The 15,613-nt window shown below is 33.4% G+C and overlaps 1 protein-coding gene across 1 annotated transcript in view; it reads left to right on the forward strand.

The window, feature by feature from the left end:
• LOC122717657 overlaps positions 1-15,613 on the forward strand; it is a 126,997-nt gene that overhangs the window by 45,657 nt on the left and 65,727 nt on the right. Inside the window, exon 4 of the mRNA XM_043941917.1 lies at positions 8,029-8,346. Coding sequence (XP_043797852.1) covers positions 8,029-8,346 — 318 coding nt within the window. The remainder of the gene's footprint in view (positions 1-8,028; positions 8,347-15,613) is intronic.

A 15,613-nucleotide genomic window follows, 5' to 3' on the forward strand; every position in this document is an offset into this window, starting at 1 on the left:
ATACGTTATATCGGGGTTTTAAAAATTATCTTAACCCTTTAAGAGGTTATGTCGTATATCAAGTACAGAGTTATTAATAAATTGTGCTTGCCAAAAAGTATTGTAATGAAAATATTGTATCATCGAATATTGAATATGAAGATATCGGGGAGGATTCGACGAAAGGAAGCTTAATTTTATTTTGAAAAATGATCTTAGTTCGAGCCAGTAAATCCTTGATATGTTAATAGAGTTATTAATAATTGTGTGTATTTATAATTAAAATATCATGAATATTAAATGTAAAGAGTCTCGTCGAGGATTTAAGAAGTCTGACATTATTTTAAAATCTTAATTCGTTATACTTTTGAAAGATTACATATATTCGTCAATTCGTATATTGATAGGATTATTAGTAAATTGTGAACATTTGTAAAAGTATTATATTTATAAATATTAAATATACAGATGTTGTCGAGGATTTGACAAGCCTGATATTATTTTGAAGTGATCTTAATCCTTTCAGTTGTTTATATCGTATATATTAATGTAAATAAAAATCTACAGAAATATTAATAATGCAGAAATATCTGCAAATGAGAAAAAATATAAAATGTCTATTATTTTTATTTATTTATTAAAAAAAAAATGAAACGAATCTTTATTTAAAATCTATAGCATATGTATAAGTTTATTCATAAAAAAAAATTATTTTTCCATAATATAATATTTATTATAAATAGAATATATAAGGATTAGGAGAGAAAAATTTTAATCCTAACAATGTTAATCAAACTTTCAATTATATGAGTAAATTAATACTTTTAATTAACAAAAAAAAAAAAGAAAAATTCACGAATTTTTCCATAATTTAAATAATAATCCTTCTTCCCGATCGTTCGCCGAAATTACCCAAAAAAGAGTGTCGAATATTTCGAACAGCGGTCCGTTTACGAAGCACGTTGGGGAACGAGGGACAGGGTTAAATGGCCGAACGAGCCGAGAATCGTCCCTTTTCACTCCCTAACGAAGCTCCCCCCTCCCGGTCGCCGAAACCACGGCACTCGTTTTGCTCCATTTCGACTTCGTTAAACTTCCGTGGCGGGGTTGGATTCTCGATCGAGAGAGAGAGAGAGAGAGAGAGAGAGAGAGGCGCGAACAGTTTTCGAAGGGCCCCTCCCTCCACCCCTTTTTCCAGTCGAGCCAGAGACGGGGGGGGGGGGACAATCTTAATGGACCAACGAACGAACAGAGCAAATAACGAATAAGGGAAGTTTCACGGTTGACCGTCTTTGCAGGCAGTTGGCCAAAAATTCAACTATCTCGGTTGTGCAAAATTCCACGTGACGGTATGATGGTTCGAAATTTCAGGAGACGATGCAGGAAATTGTTAAGAGGTGGGGGGGGAGGGGGGATCTGGATGGTAATTTGGCGGATAGTTCGTGTCGTTTGCATCGTTTACGGCGTATATACAGCGTGTCCAGTTTTGAGCCATAAACGAGAATTTTAATTTAATTGCGGAGAAAATAATTGTGCAATTGTTAGGTGAATGGAATGTTGTTTCGAGAGAAATCGAAGCTCGAATTGTGGAATAAATAACGTTGAAATTTAATTTAGAGCTTTTTTATATCATATTTTTCGTCAAATACAAAAAAGAAAGAAAAGAAACAGTATTGAAATTTATCCGATTCTGATTAAAATTCTTTTCGTGTTTCACTGAATATAGATAGTAAATTGGAAGATCGAACTTATATACTCGTCTACTTATAGAGTAAAGGTGTTGAATTTTAATTTTATCGACCGTGGAAAATAAAGAAGGAACAGTCTCAAAATTCTGCCCTTTTTACATAATAGAGAAGACACAATGGGCGACACAGAATCCATTAAGAGAGGTTAAAATAAATATATATAGATATTTATAGATAAAAAAAAGAGAAATAACAACTTATTCTTAATTATTAACACTTTCTCACTCGATTCGAATAACGGTTCTCGATAGGATGAAATTGGACACCCGGTACGTACAGTCCGCCTAGGAAAGGCTGGATAACCGCGATTTATAAATGGCGGGGGCACAAAGGGAGTCATATCGATTTAACTTTCGAAAATTCCTCGCGATCGCGATCGACTCGACTCGTGTCGACCCCCGGCTGTCAGAGGAAGACCCGTCTCGTCGGTTACATCCGACCGAAATTGTTTTTATTTTGATGGACATTTTGCGCGAAAACGCTTCACCGTATCGCGTATCGCCGTTAAATCGAATTAACCTTCGATGCAAAACACACGTGTGGAGGTAAAATAAAAAAAAAAAAAAAAAAAAAATAGAGAGAAAAAAATAGAGAACAAGCTAGTATAGATGCTCTTTTAGATCCATCTCGCTCGCGTATGATCCCTGTATCGACACGTTTGACGCGGCGAAACACGGATTTCCAAGCTTCGTGAACAACTTCGTGAATGACTCCCATTCTATTATTCACTTTTATTCGCGATTATTCGTGCAGAAAATTTCGTAGAGGAAATACTTTTTTAAATACTTGTCTCAGAAACGAGGTCTTATTTACACCATTGAAATATTAAGGACGAAGACGGAGATAGAATTCGCAATTTTTATCATTATCACCTTCATTAATTGCAATTAATTAATTTTTTACATGAGGGTAAAGGGGGGAAAAAATTGTGAAGCACACGGTTTCAACGATTGATTCCTCGATGCCGTGTTATAAATTAATCGGTCGAATTAACCCCAAATGACCTCGAAACGCAGTCAATTATCGGGCAATGATCGACGAAATCGCGTTACCGTGAATGAATAGGAAACTTTGCCACCTGTTCACGCGTGGGCCTAATATCACTCGTTGCGTAATGCAATTTCGGGAAATTGTTCGCGTCCCAGCTTTGAGCTCGATGATTTGGGGAGGGGAGGGGATGCTATAACCCTCGATATTAAATTGGACGCCTGTTTTCGGGAAAGGAGAGGAAGAGTAAACTATACGCCGGTTGATGCCTTTTGTGTTAATTCCTTTGTGGAGTGTCGGCCGAAAGCAAATAATTCGGCATAATTCAAACTTAATTAAGTCAGGTTTAGGTTAGGTGGAACGAGTGGAGAAATCCATAGATTTGAATCGACGGGAAGGATATTATTTGATCGTTGTTTTAAAGGAACGAGTTTTAAAAAAAAAAAGTTTATGCATCAATTACTGTGCTATATATATATTTAATGTTATGTTTTAGAATCTCTATATTTATTGTTTTAGCTCTGCCAGTTATCTCAGAAAGTATCAAATTAGGGGAGAAAATCGCGTGGAAATCGAATGTTGATTAACTTTTGCAACGATATAATTAGGGGTATATAAATATCCTGAATGTTTTCAACTTTGACCTTTCTCCGTGAAACGAGCTGAATTTTTTTTCTTCTTTTTTTTTTTTTTTTTTTTTTTTTTTTCCACCCCAAACGATGCCTCTCGCGTGTTTGCATATAGTGGCGCAAAGTGCATCGAAATTGTTTTTTCATAGAACGTTGTGCCGGTTGGACGCGCTAGAAAATGCAGCTTTATATACCCCGTGCGACATAATTTCGGGCAGCTCAAAATTACTTTTGTTTTTCTTTTTTTTTTCTTTCCCCTCGTTTATCGATGTCAAGTATCGATAGATGCTCGATTTCGATACGAGCACTACTTGTTGTTCTCCAGTGAATACAATGTTCTTTAGATTTACGATACTCGATAGGATATCGTAGAAATCGTATAAAATCATAAAACAACGTGGCCTGGTGATTACTGGCGTTACAGATGGAACGATATATCATCCGGTGAATACAGTGTATATGGAGTGAAAAGTCGCGTGGAAACGAAGCGTGAAAAGCATTAATCAAAGAGGTTGAAAGCTTAGTTCAAAATGAATTGCGAAAAAGTCGGATAGCCGATAATGCAACCAAGTCTCTAAGTGCCGTTTTAACGACTTAACTTGACTTGGAACAACGACCTGTCACAAAGATTCTCAATCTTTTCGAAAAGATTCTATATTATTCTATATTAGCAAAATTATTTATACATAATAGGATCTATTTTTCCCTCCCCCTTAGAATCGAAGATAAAATTAAATTTCTCAGATCAATCTTGAACAATATCGATTTTCCATATTCTCGTGCAATATCGAAAATTCGTTATATAAAAATCTAAAACTAGCGATAAAGGGAGGCCACGACAACGTTTCCTTCGTTCAAAAAGAAGTCACCGATACTTGATTGATCGAAATGAAGCCATTCAAAGAGAGAAGGACGATCATGACCACCATGAGGATGTCGAGGATCCGAGAAACGACAGGAAGCGCATCGAGAAACGAGATTTCCGCGTGGAAAATGATAGCCCACCCCCTTGGAAGGGGGCAAGCTTTGCAAGGTTAGCAAAGAAGGAGCCCATCGATGCCAAAGAAACCAACAATTATCGGTCCAGATATGGCTGAAGACTCTGGATCCTCGAGAGAGGTCAGAGAGGTAAAGAGGTCTGTGTTATCGACTGATCTTCCTGGATGGACACCTTCCTGCTCGATCTTTAACCAGGAAGGCTTTGGAACGGCAGCTCCAGGATCTCAGAGGCGCGTATCTAAATCACATCTCGCGGAAAAGTCGGCTTTTCCCTCTCTCTTTCTCTCCAGCGCTACTCTTTCTCTCCGTCTTATCATTCTTCGTTCCTTCCTCTGAGGTAGGAAGCCGGCAAAGCTTTTTTGATTCCTGATCCGAGGACACCGTGAGCAATTTGCGAGGATTCCAGGGGAAAAAGCTCGTTCACCCGGTCCAGATTCCAGAGCATACGTTGGAAGCCTCGTTTCATCGAGTTTCCGCGTCGAATTTCATCTTGGATGATAGAGGCAGAGAGATGGAGAAGGGAATTTTGTTACCTTTTCCGTATCTATTGATCCATGCAGTTTCGTAACAACGAGGCATTGAACACGAGGTTAAAACCTTTTCCTGACTGACAGACATTGTTTGCAGACTGTACCAGTATCCGTATCATCTTGAAGTTGGATAGGGATGGAGAAGCGTCTATTGGCCCGTCTAGTTTCGTAAGAAATAAGCCTTGAATGGGGTTAAGGTCTACTAATATTGGCAGGCATTATCCAGCAACTATCCTTCTATAAGATGAAGACAAAAAAAATAGATATTGTTAAATTGTCTGCAGACCATTTATCATTTTGAAAATAGATAGAGAAGCTTCTATTGCCTCATATAACTTTATAAGAATAAATCCTTGAATGAGGTTGCAGATCAACGAAGATAGAGAGATCTTGAAGATAGAATCAGAAATAGAGAAGTCTCTATTGGCTCTTGTAACTTCGTAAGAATAAAATCTTGAATGGGGTTAAGGCCTATTTACATTAGCAGCTATCATATCCAGCAATTATGCTTTTATAAGATGAAGACAAGAAAGAAAGATGTTGTTAATTCTACTGTTTTTTCGTATTTGTGTACAGTATAGTATAACCAGAATAAAACTCTGAACGAAGTTAAGGTTTATTTGCACTAACAAACATCGTTGTTGTAGACTGTCTATCATCTTGAAGATGGAATCAGAGATAGAGAAACCTTTATTGGCCCATATAGCTTCGTAAAATAAAGCCTTGAATGGGGTTAATGCCTATTTACATTGGCAGGCATTATCTAGCAACTATCCTTCTATAAGATGAAAACAAAAAAAATAGATATTGTTAAATTGTCTGCAGACCATTTATCATTTTGAAAATAGAATCAGAGATAGAGAAACCTCTATTGCCCCATATAGCTTTGTAAGAATAAATGCTTGAATAGGGTTAAGGTCTATTTACATTGGCAGGCATTATCCTTTGTCCAACAATTGTCCTTTGTACAGTGTCTATAAAATGAAGACAAAAAAGATAGATGTTGTTAATTCTGCTACTTTCTTCATGTATAGTATAGTATAACCAGAATAAAGCATTGAATTGTCTGCAGACCTTCTACCATCTTGAAGATAGAATTAGAGATAGAGAAGCCTCTATTGGCCCATATAGCTAGTAAGAATAAAGCATTGAATGAGGTTAAGGTCTATTTGTATTAACACAGATTGTAGACTGTCTGCATATACTGTCTTCATTATCGTGTTTATCGATATAATTCATCATAGTGAAGCCTTGAATGAAGTTAAGATCAATCTTATATCAAGATAAACAATCCATTCTCCACTTTTTGGAAAAATTCTTTATTTTAACGTCAAAGTATACATCTGATGTTTAATAATATTATAAATAATTAGACTTGATTAATTTGGTTTTTTGTATAAATATATAACATATTTTCCAGATATTATATCAATTATACTTATTTTATCTAATAATCTCAAATGAAAAATTGAATTGACAAATACTTTAAAATGAGCCAGATCTAATTTCTGTTAAAGTAACGAGAGTAGATCAGTCGGAGCATTTATTTAAATTTTACAAAAAGAAATATAAATAACAGAATTATAATGGTGTTTCAGAAAATTATTCCACTAATACAATATCGTTTTGTCATAGTAACCAACTGCTTCGGATGGAAAGCTTTCTATTTCGTTTATTTTTTTTTTTTTTGTTCCCGGTTATAACTTTTCGTTGTTCAACCGAGTTTTCAATCAGAGTTTACCTATGTTTTGTGTCTTCCATGGAATCGAAACTCGTCCCATGCCACTATTAACGCCCTACAAGTCAAACAATATGCTTCGAACAATATGTTATACAGATGTACACCGGATTATGTGTCGGTTGAAACGAAACTTTTATCTGCGAACATCTGATGAAACTATAAAAAAAAAAAAAGAAAAAAAAAAGAAAAAAAGAAAATCGAAAACAAGGAAATATCTCACGAATCTCCACCAATCCAAGCAATGACAAACACGTTTCATCTTACCAAATCGAACTTCATTTTCGAATCGATTCGATCGTTGTCAACAACAAAGAATCTTTTCCCATACACTCGATCAAAACAACCGTGATCGCCACTCTGCGTGGAAAGCAGTTACGCGTATGATCGTTTCGTTAGTGAAGCATCGTCATCCCGAACCAGGAATTAACGAAAAAAAAAAAAAAAAAAAAANAAAAAAAAAAAAAAAAAAAAAAAAAGAGGAAGTGGCTAGAAAATCGTGTCAAACGAATTTTCCAATAAATGTAACTGGTGTTCAATTTGGCGCTATGCGTCATGCTACAAAGGACCAGAACTGTAGGGATGTATCCTGTCGAAACAGGATAACCTGAAACTCTCCACCGATCGAGATTAGCCTAGTCGATTGTACGACGAAACTGGTTTTGTTGAAAAATAATTTTTATCCGGGATACGTGACTAGTGGCAGTTACTGGATTCCCTTAAAAGGCATTTTTAATTAGGTGGTCGTATATTCTGGAATAATTCTTTGTCTATTTTTTTTTTTTCAAACAAAAGCCATCTCTAAACAGAAAGTAGATGACACTTGATACTCGATAAAGTTGGACGAGTATCAAAGAGTGGAACTCTGGAATTGAAATTTGATTGGGTTAACTAAAGTTGTCTTTTTCTACGTTTCAATGTAAGTAAATGAAAGAGAAGCAGAGCTGAAAATTTGAACAAAGGATATCAATGAGTTTCATAATTCGTCAAAAACAATTCTCTATGTATTAGATGATTATATTTGATATATTGTTTCTTAACTTTACTAGAAAGAGAATAATATTCTCTAATTAAAGTATTTGAGTATCATGTATCAAGCATGATGTGAGGAGATAAAATCATTCAAATATAAAATAATAATGTATTGAGTCAATGCACTTTTACTTTTTCTTTCCAGTCACAAATGGATCACAAATAAAGATTCTGTCATACGCACCCCTACAATCTCAATTTTAATATATAACACTTTCCAATTATCAGTCGTTTTAAAAAGAAAAAAACTCTTTTTCTCGAACGAAAAACAATTTTTAAAAACAGAAGCCTGAAGCACGAACGATAAATTATCCGACGAGGCGGACAAACTCGCGTTAAATGTCATCGACTTTTGTTATAAAAATAGTTGTTTATGTCCGTTTCAGTCGAGGAGTTGGAGTGTCTGGCCACCTGGAAGGAGGGTAGCAGCCGCTACCTGGTCGGCCGTTTGCATCACGGACACGCGTCCAGTAACGAAGATCGATACCGATGCTTCGTCTACGAGAAGGCCGGGCAGACAGTGCAGAGCAATCTGCACAGAGCTGCCATGGGCATAGGAGCCATGGATCACGATGTCGGTTTGCAGAGTGGACCGGTGCCCGAGGGCGCGGCCGAGATATACCGGGTGGCGCAGAGCGGAGACGCCACTTGCAACGGATTGTTCAGCCCGATGGAAGGGTCTCGGACCATGACGCTCATGAAAGGTGCGTGCAATTGTTTTTATCTCGGGAAATCGATGTGTGTCAATTAAAATTTTGCTCGAATATACAATGTTTACCGATTAGAGTGTTTTACTTATATAATAATTGATTTAATTTTCATTTTTGTTTTCATTATTAATTAGTGAAGTCTTTTTTATAAATTCTTTCTAATAGTAACGCAAAAGAATTTTATTGTATACTCGTATGTTATGTCATATGTTAACTGTCTTAACAGAGAAACATAACGTAAACACTCACTGGATGAAGATTCTAAATCTTTATCATAAGTCTCTTTAGATCATCATATTTTTATGATACCCAATTGACTTTGTAATAAACGAAATATTTAAAGAAAATGTATTCAAATCTAGGAATAAATTTGCAAAGAAGAATATATTCACGTGTGAGAAAAACAAATGTGTTTGAGATATTCAACTGTCTGGTATTATATATCAAAATGGCGGCCCATAACGCGAAGCAGAAATATTTGCTGCTCCTCTTCCTTCTATCTACCGCATTTTCCCTTTCTTCTTTAATTTTTCTTTTTTCTTCCTGCACTTTCTTCCCCCGAAGTTTGCTAGCCCGTATCTTACCGCGTACAGTTTCATGGCAAACTTCGTTAACGGATTTCACTTCGGTAGATTTGCAGGATCTCGCGCTTTAAGCGGCGCCCCGCAGTCTCGTCGCGCCACTTTCTTTACAGAATCGTTTTAAATCGAGAGAGAGAGAGAGAGAGAGAGAGAGAGTCGTCTGAACGCGATGAAGTGAAAAAGAGGAGGTAGAGGGCGACACTAGTAACAAGATCAACCGTATCCTAGTCATTAATCGAAGAGATGTCGGTTATTTGTTGCAACAATGACGTAATTCAAAATATTTATCAAGTTTGTTGGTTGAAAAAATCAATTATTATTTTTTACTGCAATACTCGAGATAACTCAAAATTTATATTTATCGAATTATTTTTAAAACCAATTTTGTAACAATTTGATAGTTTTGAATAGGTTTTTATAACAATCTCGAAATATTTAAAATCTTAATAGTTTTGCAACAAATGATTAATATGTAGGAACATTGATAAATTGAAATCTGAAGATAAATTTGAATAGTTTTATGAATAGTTTTATAAATGAAACGAAATAAGATTAAACATTAATCGAATAGGTTAATTTTATAGACATTTTTCTTTACAAATTAATTTTCATGATTATTTTTAAAAATCTCGTAATTGTTATATATAATTTAATACATAAATGAGTATATCTATCTCATAAAATGATATTATTTTTAAATAGTTGAAGTGGAAAAATTCAAATATAATTATAGAAATTCTGTAATAAAAGTAACAATCAAACTTGATTATATTATTAAACAAAGAGATTATACATCAACCGAGTATTCACGATTCTTAACACTATAATGGACGCGAAACTAGCGCCACGTGGCTATTAACTAGTACTAAATATTCTCGTATTTTTTTATTTATTTATTTATTTATTTATGTTAAATTATTCATTATCTCAAGAAGCACAAAAAGAAAATATATTTTATTAATTTTTGACGTGAAATTTGCGTTTTAAACTAATCAATCATAAGACAATTTGTGACTTTTTCATATTTTAAAAATAAAAAATATAACTGAATTTTTTAAATTTACACACTCTGTTGCATGAATATTTCCTTAAATAATTATGTGATAGTGACGAGACACTAGCGCCACGTGGCTATTAACTACTAGTACCAAATATTCTCGTGTTTTTTATTTATTTATTTATTTATTTATCCATGTTGAATTATTTATCTCAACAAACACAAAAAGAAAATGTACTTTATTAATTCTTGACATGAAATTTGAGTTTCAAACTAACAAATCATTTTAAAAATAAAAAATATAACTATATTTTTCTAAATTTACACATTCTTGCATGAATATTCCCTTAAATAATTACGTAATAGTGACGAGACACTAGCGCCACGTGACTAACTACTAGTATCAAATATTCTCGTATTTTTTATTTATTTATTTATTTATCCATGTTAAATTACTCATTATTTCAATAAATACAAAAGGAAATATATTTTATTAATTTTTGACGTGAAATTTGCGTTTTAAATTAACCAATCATAAGACAATTTGTGACTTTTATATTTTTTTTTATATTTTAAAAGTAAAAAATATAACTGAATTTTCTAAATTTACACTCTATTGCATGAATATTTCCTTAAATAATTATGTGATAGTGACGAGACACTAGCGCCACATGGCTATTAACTATTAGTACCAAATATTCTCGTGTTTTTTATTTATTTATTTATTTATTTATCCATGTTGAATTATTTATCTCAACAAACACAAAAAGAAAATGTACTTTATTAATTCTTGACATGAAATTTGAGTTTCAAACTAACAAATCATTTTAAAAGTAAAAAATATAACTATATTTTTCTAAATTTACACACTCTTGCATGAATATTCCCTTAAATAATTACGTGATAGTGACGAGACACTAGCGCCACGTGACTATTAACTACTAACTGCATATTTATTCATTCATTTTTCGAATCATCTATTATTATATTCCTTCCACATATTTCTTATTTCTCAAAATATTCAACAATTATATTACATTTTCCTACAAACGTGACAAAAACAAAATTTTATCAATTCCCGACGTATCATGCTTCTGTGAATCCCGAGTCGTTACAGTGTTAATGTCTCGATCCTCGTGGGTCTCGAGGAACGAAAAGAGAGCAACGGGAAGAGAAGGTCGAGAACTCGAGCCCCGGAAAATGGATTAACATTAAATCTTTTTCCCTTCGCTTTTCCCTCCAGCCACGTCTCATTCCTTCCACCACCTTCCTCCTCCTCCTCCTCCTCCTCTTCTTCCCACGATCCACGCCGTCGAGTACCTTTAACTGCACCCACAGGCCGACTCGAAAGTTTGTTCAATTAGCCTGGACTCTTCCACAGCCAGAGTCAATACCCCGGGAAAATTACTCGACTGCGTTTTCATAACTGCTCGAAACGTGCGGTTTAACGGGCAGAAAGGGAGCTCGACACAGGGGTGGAGGATGTCTTGGGGTAAGGAGTGCCTCAACCAGGCAACCCCTCTCCTCGAATAGGCAATTACGGGCGGTGAACCTTCTCGTTAATCGAACGAACGTGCTCCGAAATTTCCGCCTGTAAGCCACGCTCGATAATATTTGGCGAGTATATCTACTATGGATAAATAAAATCAATCGATTGGCTGGTCGAGATGTTCCTTCGATCGAAAGATGTGTCTTGAGATTTGAGTTAAGTTTTTCTTTTATAAATTAATAAATTTTTTAAATCGAAAGGAAATTTTTATTCGATCTAAATTGAGATTAAATGATTATAAAGTAGATGAAAAAAGTATGTCTCTTTCATTCAATCATTTTTTTTTTTTTTATTTTTATTTTAATCGATGATCTAAAAAAGTAAATCAATAAAAAGCGAGGAATAGCACGATATAATCAATGATCTTAATATTTATTTATACCTTTGATGTTAAATGAAATTAAACGAGCCTCAAAACATCATCTTGGAAACTTTTAACCCGACGATTAACAGCGGAAAGATTTCTCCTCGCAGAAACACAATTACCGATTTCGTTAAAAGTTCCAAGTAACTGAATTTAAGTCGTCCGCCCGACTGTGAACGTTCGTCGACGTTCCTCGAGCTTCATTATTGACGAGAAACTTCGAGCTTGAATATTAGAAATCAATCGCAACGAGAACCATCCGAGAATCCTCCTTCTCCTTTTTCCCCCATCGCTCGCAGTTTCAACTTTCCGCCAGATTTTTATCGATATCGTTAAAATGCAGATTGGCAATACACGAAGGAGAAAATAACCGAGGGCACAATTTGGAAAATGCGTGCGTATACGCTCTAAAATGGTTCACTTTATATTCTGGAAATTCGAAACTGGAAAAGAATTAAAAAGTATCGAAGAAAATCGGTTAATGTGATACGTTTAGAGTATATATAGGGTGACTCTTTAATATTTATAAAAAATTTCTTTATATATTGATATATTTGAAAATTCTAGATGCCAAAATAAATAAAAGAATTGAATTTCAGGCTTATTATTATTATACAATTCTCTATTACTAAAATATTCTATATCAATATACTGTATAATATATAAACAACCAACCAAATAAAACCTATAAATTTAATTATAAAATATAAAATAAAATTAAATAAAATTATAAAAATTATACTTAATTAATTATTAATAATTTTATTTAATTATTTAATTTTAATTAATTATTAATAAATTAAACTAATTTAATTGTAAATTAAATAAATAATAATTTTATTATTTTTATATTAAATATATATATATATTTTAAATAAAGCTTCTAACTTTATATAAGATTAAAAAAAATCTATATTTCTTTAATATATTTTTAATTTATTTATTTTTATTATTTATATAGTTTAAAAGAACATTATATTTTCAATATAAAATTAATTTTATAAATTTATAAATTTATATAATAAGCTAATTAAAGCTAATAGGTTCATATCCTATCGATAAATTAAAAATTTTTATGTAATAAAATTTAATTATTAAAATTTATTTATTTATTTTATTTTAGTGTGTTTAAGCACATAAAATTTTGAATTTTATAAAATTAATTAAATTAGTAAATTGGATATTAGTTAAAATCATAACATTTAAATATTATTATATCTAATTTATATTATTTAAATTTAATCTAAAAGTAATATGTCTGATAAAAGAAATATTTTGATAAAATATATATATATATAATTTTAAAAATATACTATTACTTAATAATAAATATTTATTAAATAAGATAATAAGAGTATAATATGTAGAGATCTTAAAATATCAAAAAATTGGTCCAAAATCTAATAATTAACGAATTATCATTAAATGTTTGTTCTTGTTTCGATTCATAAAATCGCAGAATTGAGAGTGGAATGTAACCATGATAACGCTTATGATTTAAATTGCACGAACAAGCAATGAAATTTTATTAACGAGAGAGAATGTTTTACGATTTTTGTGCTGGAATGTACGTGCGAAATCGAGGAGGAACAGAGAGAGAGAGAGAGAGATAGGGTTGATACCACGAAAAGATAAAAGGGACGACAACGAGTAAAACAAGGGAAATGCCATACGATTTTTACGATCACGGAATTTGTATCTCGTCCATGTCCCGTGGACTTATCGATGGGGAAGGTTGAATTATTTCCATTCTTTTCCAAGGCCGGGCAACAATGCTTTTACGTGCCATAAAAATGGCCGAAACGTACACTGTGTCAATCTTCTATCTATTTTTCCTCTTTCTCTCTTCGAATTTTCCCTTCCCTACCTTCATAGCATTCAGACGTGAGTGTATTGTTCGAAATATATTTTTCGAAATAACCGTGTTATTTATTTCATCAGTTATATTTGTTTATTATCGTATTATTATTTTGACGTTTATATTCCTTTCGCCTAATTAATAAACGATAAAATAAATATTGTTCGAAATTCCATATTGTTTCGAGTGAATTTAATATTCATAGAATAGTAGTGGAAATAAATTTTTTTCAAATAATCATAAATTATCGCTATCTATATAATAAATAAAGAGAAACGAAAGGAGAGAGGTATTAAAAATTTTCATACGATTATTATGTAATCCAAAAAGATGAAATATAGACTCTAATAAAAAGACATCATATGCAATAATATTTATCCCATTATTAGAAATTAATCAACACATTCATGTTGTACAAATTTCTATAACAAAATATTAAATACAACTGTATATCAAAATATTTCGAAAACCTATCAATTTCATCTCCAATTCTTTACAATATCACGTCTTTTCTTCGAGTGTCCCCCCCCTTCATTCTCTTCCCTCCATTTCTCCTCCACTTTTTACATCACGTCTTTTATCCTCACGTCGTTACAACCTGGCTATTCTCCACTTCTCCCCTCTTTGTCTCATCCTATCTCCCTTCTTCTTTCTCATCTACCCATCAGCCTATAGCGCGCTCCCTCTCCCTCCCTTTTCACAGATGCTCGCTCCCTCTTTGTTATCCATTTTCCTCCGTCAACCCTTTTCCATCCCGACACTATCGAGGCGGGAGGGCTCCTTCTCACCAGGAAGGGAGGATTTTGCACACTCCTCTTCCACCTCCTCCCTCAAGCGGAAGTGGAACACGTTGAAGAGGTGGTGGTGGTGGAGGGGGAGTACACTCGAACGATTCTGTTTCGCTATCGAATACCTACGTCCACGTTTTATCGGCTGTCGTTTTTCGTAACGTCGAGGACTTTATGGTCCGGCGCGGGTTGACTGCGAAATTTTTCGGAGATCGTCTCTTTTATACCATACTCCTGATCTCTTCTTTCCTTTGCAGTCCTGTAGATCTGAAAACCATTCGAAACGTGGTCGAAATTGTTTAAAAGTTGTTCGTTAAAATTATGAGAAGGGAATTGATAAAATAAGAAGATAAAAAGGATTGAAAATTGTTTAAGAAGTGAATGGAAACGCGTTAAATGATGAGGATAATTATGTATATATTTGGAGGCAAGTATAATAATATGTTTGAAAAATGTAAAAATTTTTTTTTTTCGTTCTTTTGTCGTTATTATACAAGTCGAACAATTTTATTCATTTTCTCGCCATTCATTTAAAGACAGAGACACAGTGTGGCGCTGGTGTCGACAAATTTAAGTTTGTTTGGAAGTCACGTGGCGCTAGTATCGCATCACTCGTAGTTTCGCTATTCTCTGTGAATAATTTGAAATAATTTTTAAGTTTAATAATTATTCTTATAATATATATACATATTCGTTTCCACGAAGACTACATCTCTCTTTTCTTCTTTCTCCTCGAACTTAAATCTTGTTTAATAAACACTGTTGAATATACGTGTACTCCACTTAACAAGATAAAAATAAAAATTCCTATTTTTCCGTTTAAATTAAATTAATCCAAAATAAGTGCAAGATTAAAAATTAATCAAAAATACACGAAAATGTCGAATGGATATTTATATATTATCCATGGCCATTAAATTCAGACGATCTCAATCGGATCGATAGGAAGATGTAAATGCTCGGGATCAGGATAGAATCAGGATTCGTTTAAAGAATATACCGGGCGCGTCTTGAATATTATCACGATAATTCCGCTTCTTACCTCCCCGAGGCTCTTAGATTCCATCTACCTGCGACGATCGAGCTCGATCAAATGGAATTAAAGCAACGATTCGAAGGTCGAG

This window comes from Apis laboriosa, unplaced genomic scaffold, assembly GCF_014066325.1.
Source record: "Apis laboriosa isolate Shangri-la unplaced genomic scaffold, ASM1406632v1 scaffold56_cov145, whole genome shotgun sequence".
Taxonomy (NCBI): domain Eukaryota; kingdom Metazoa; phylum Arthropoda; class Insecta; order Hymenoptera; family Apidae; genus Apis; species Apis laboriosa.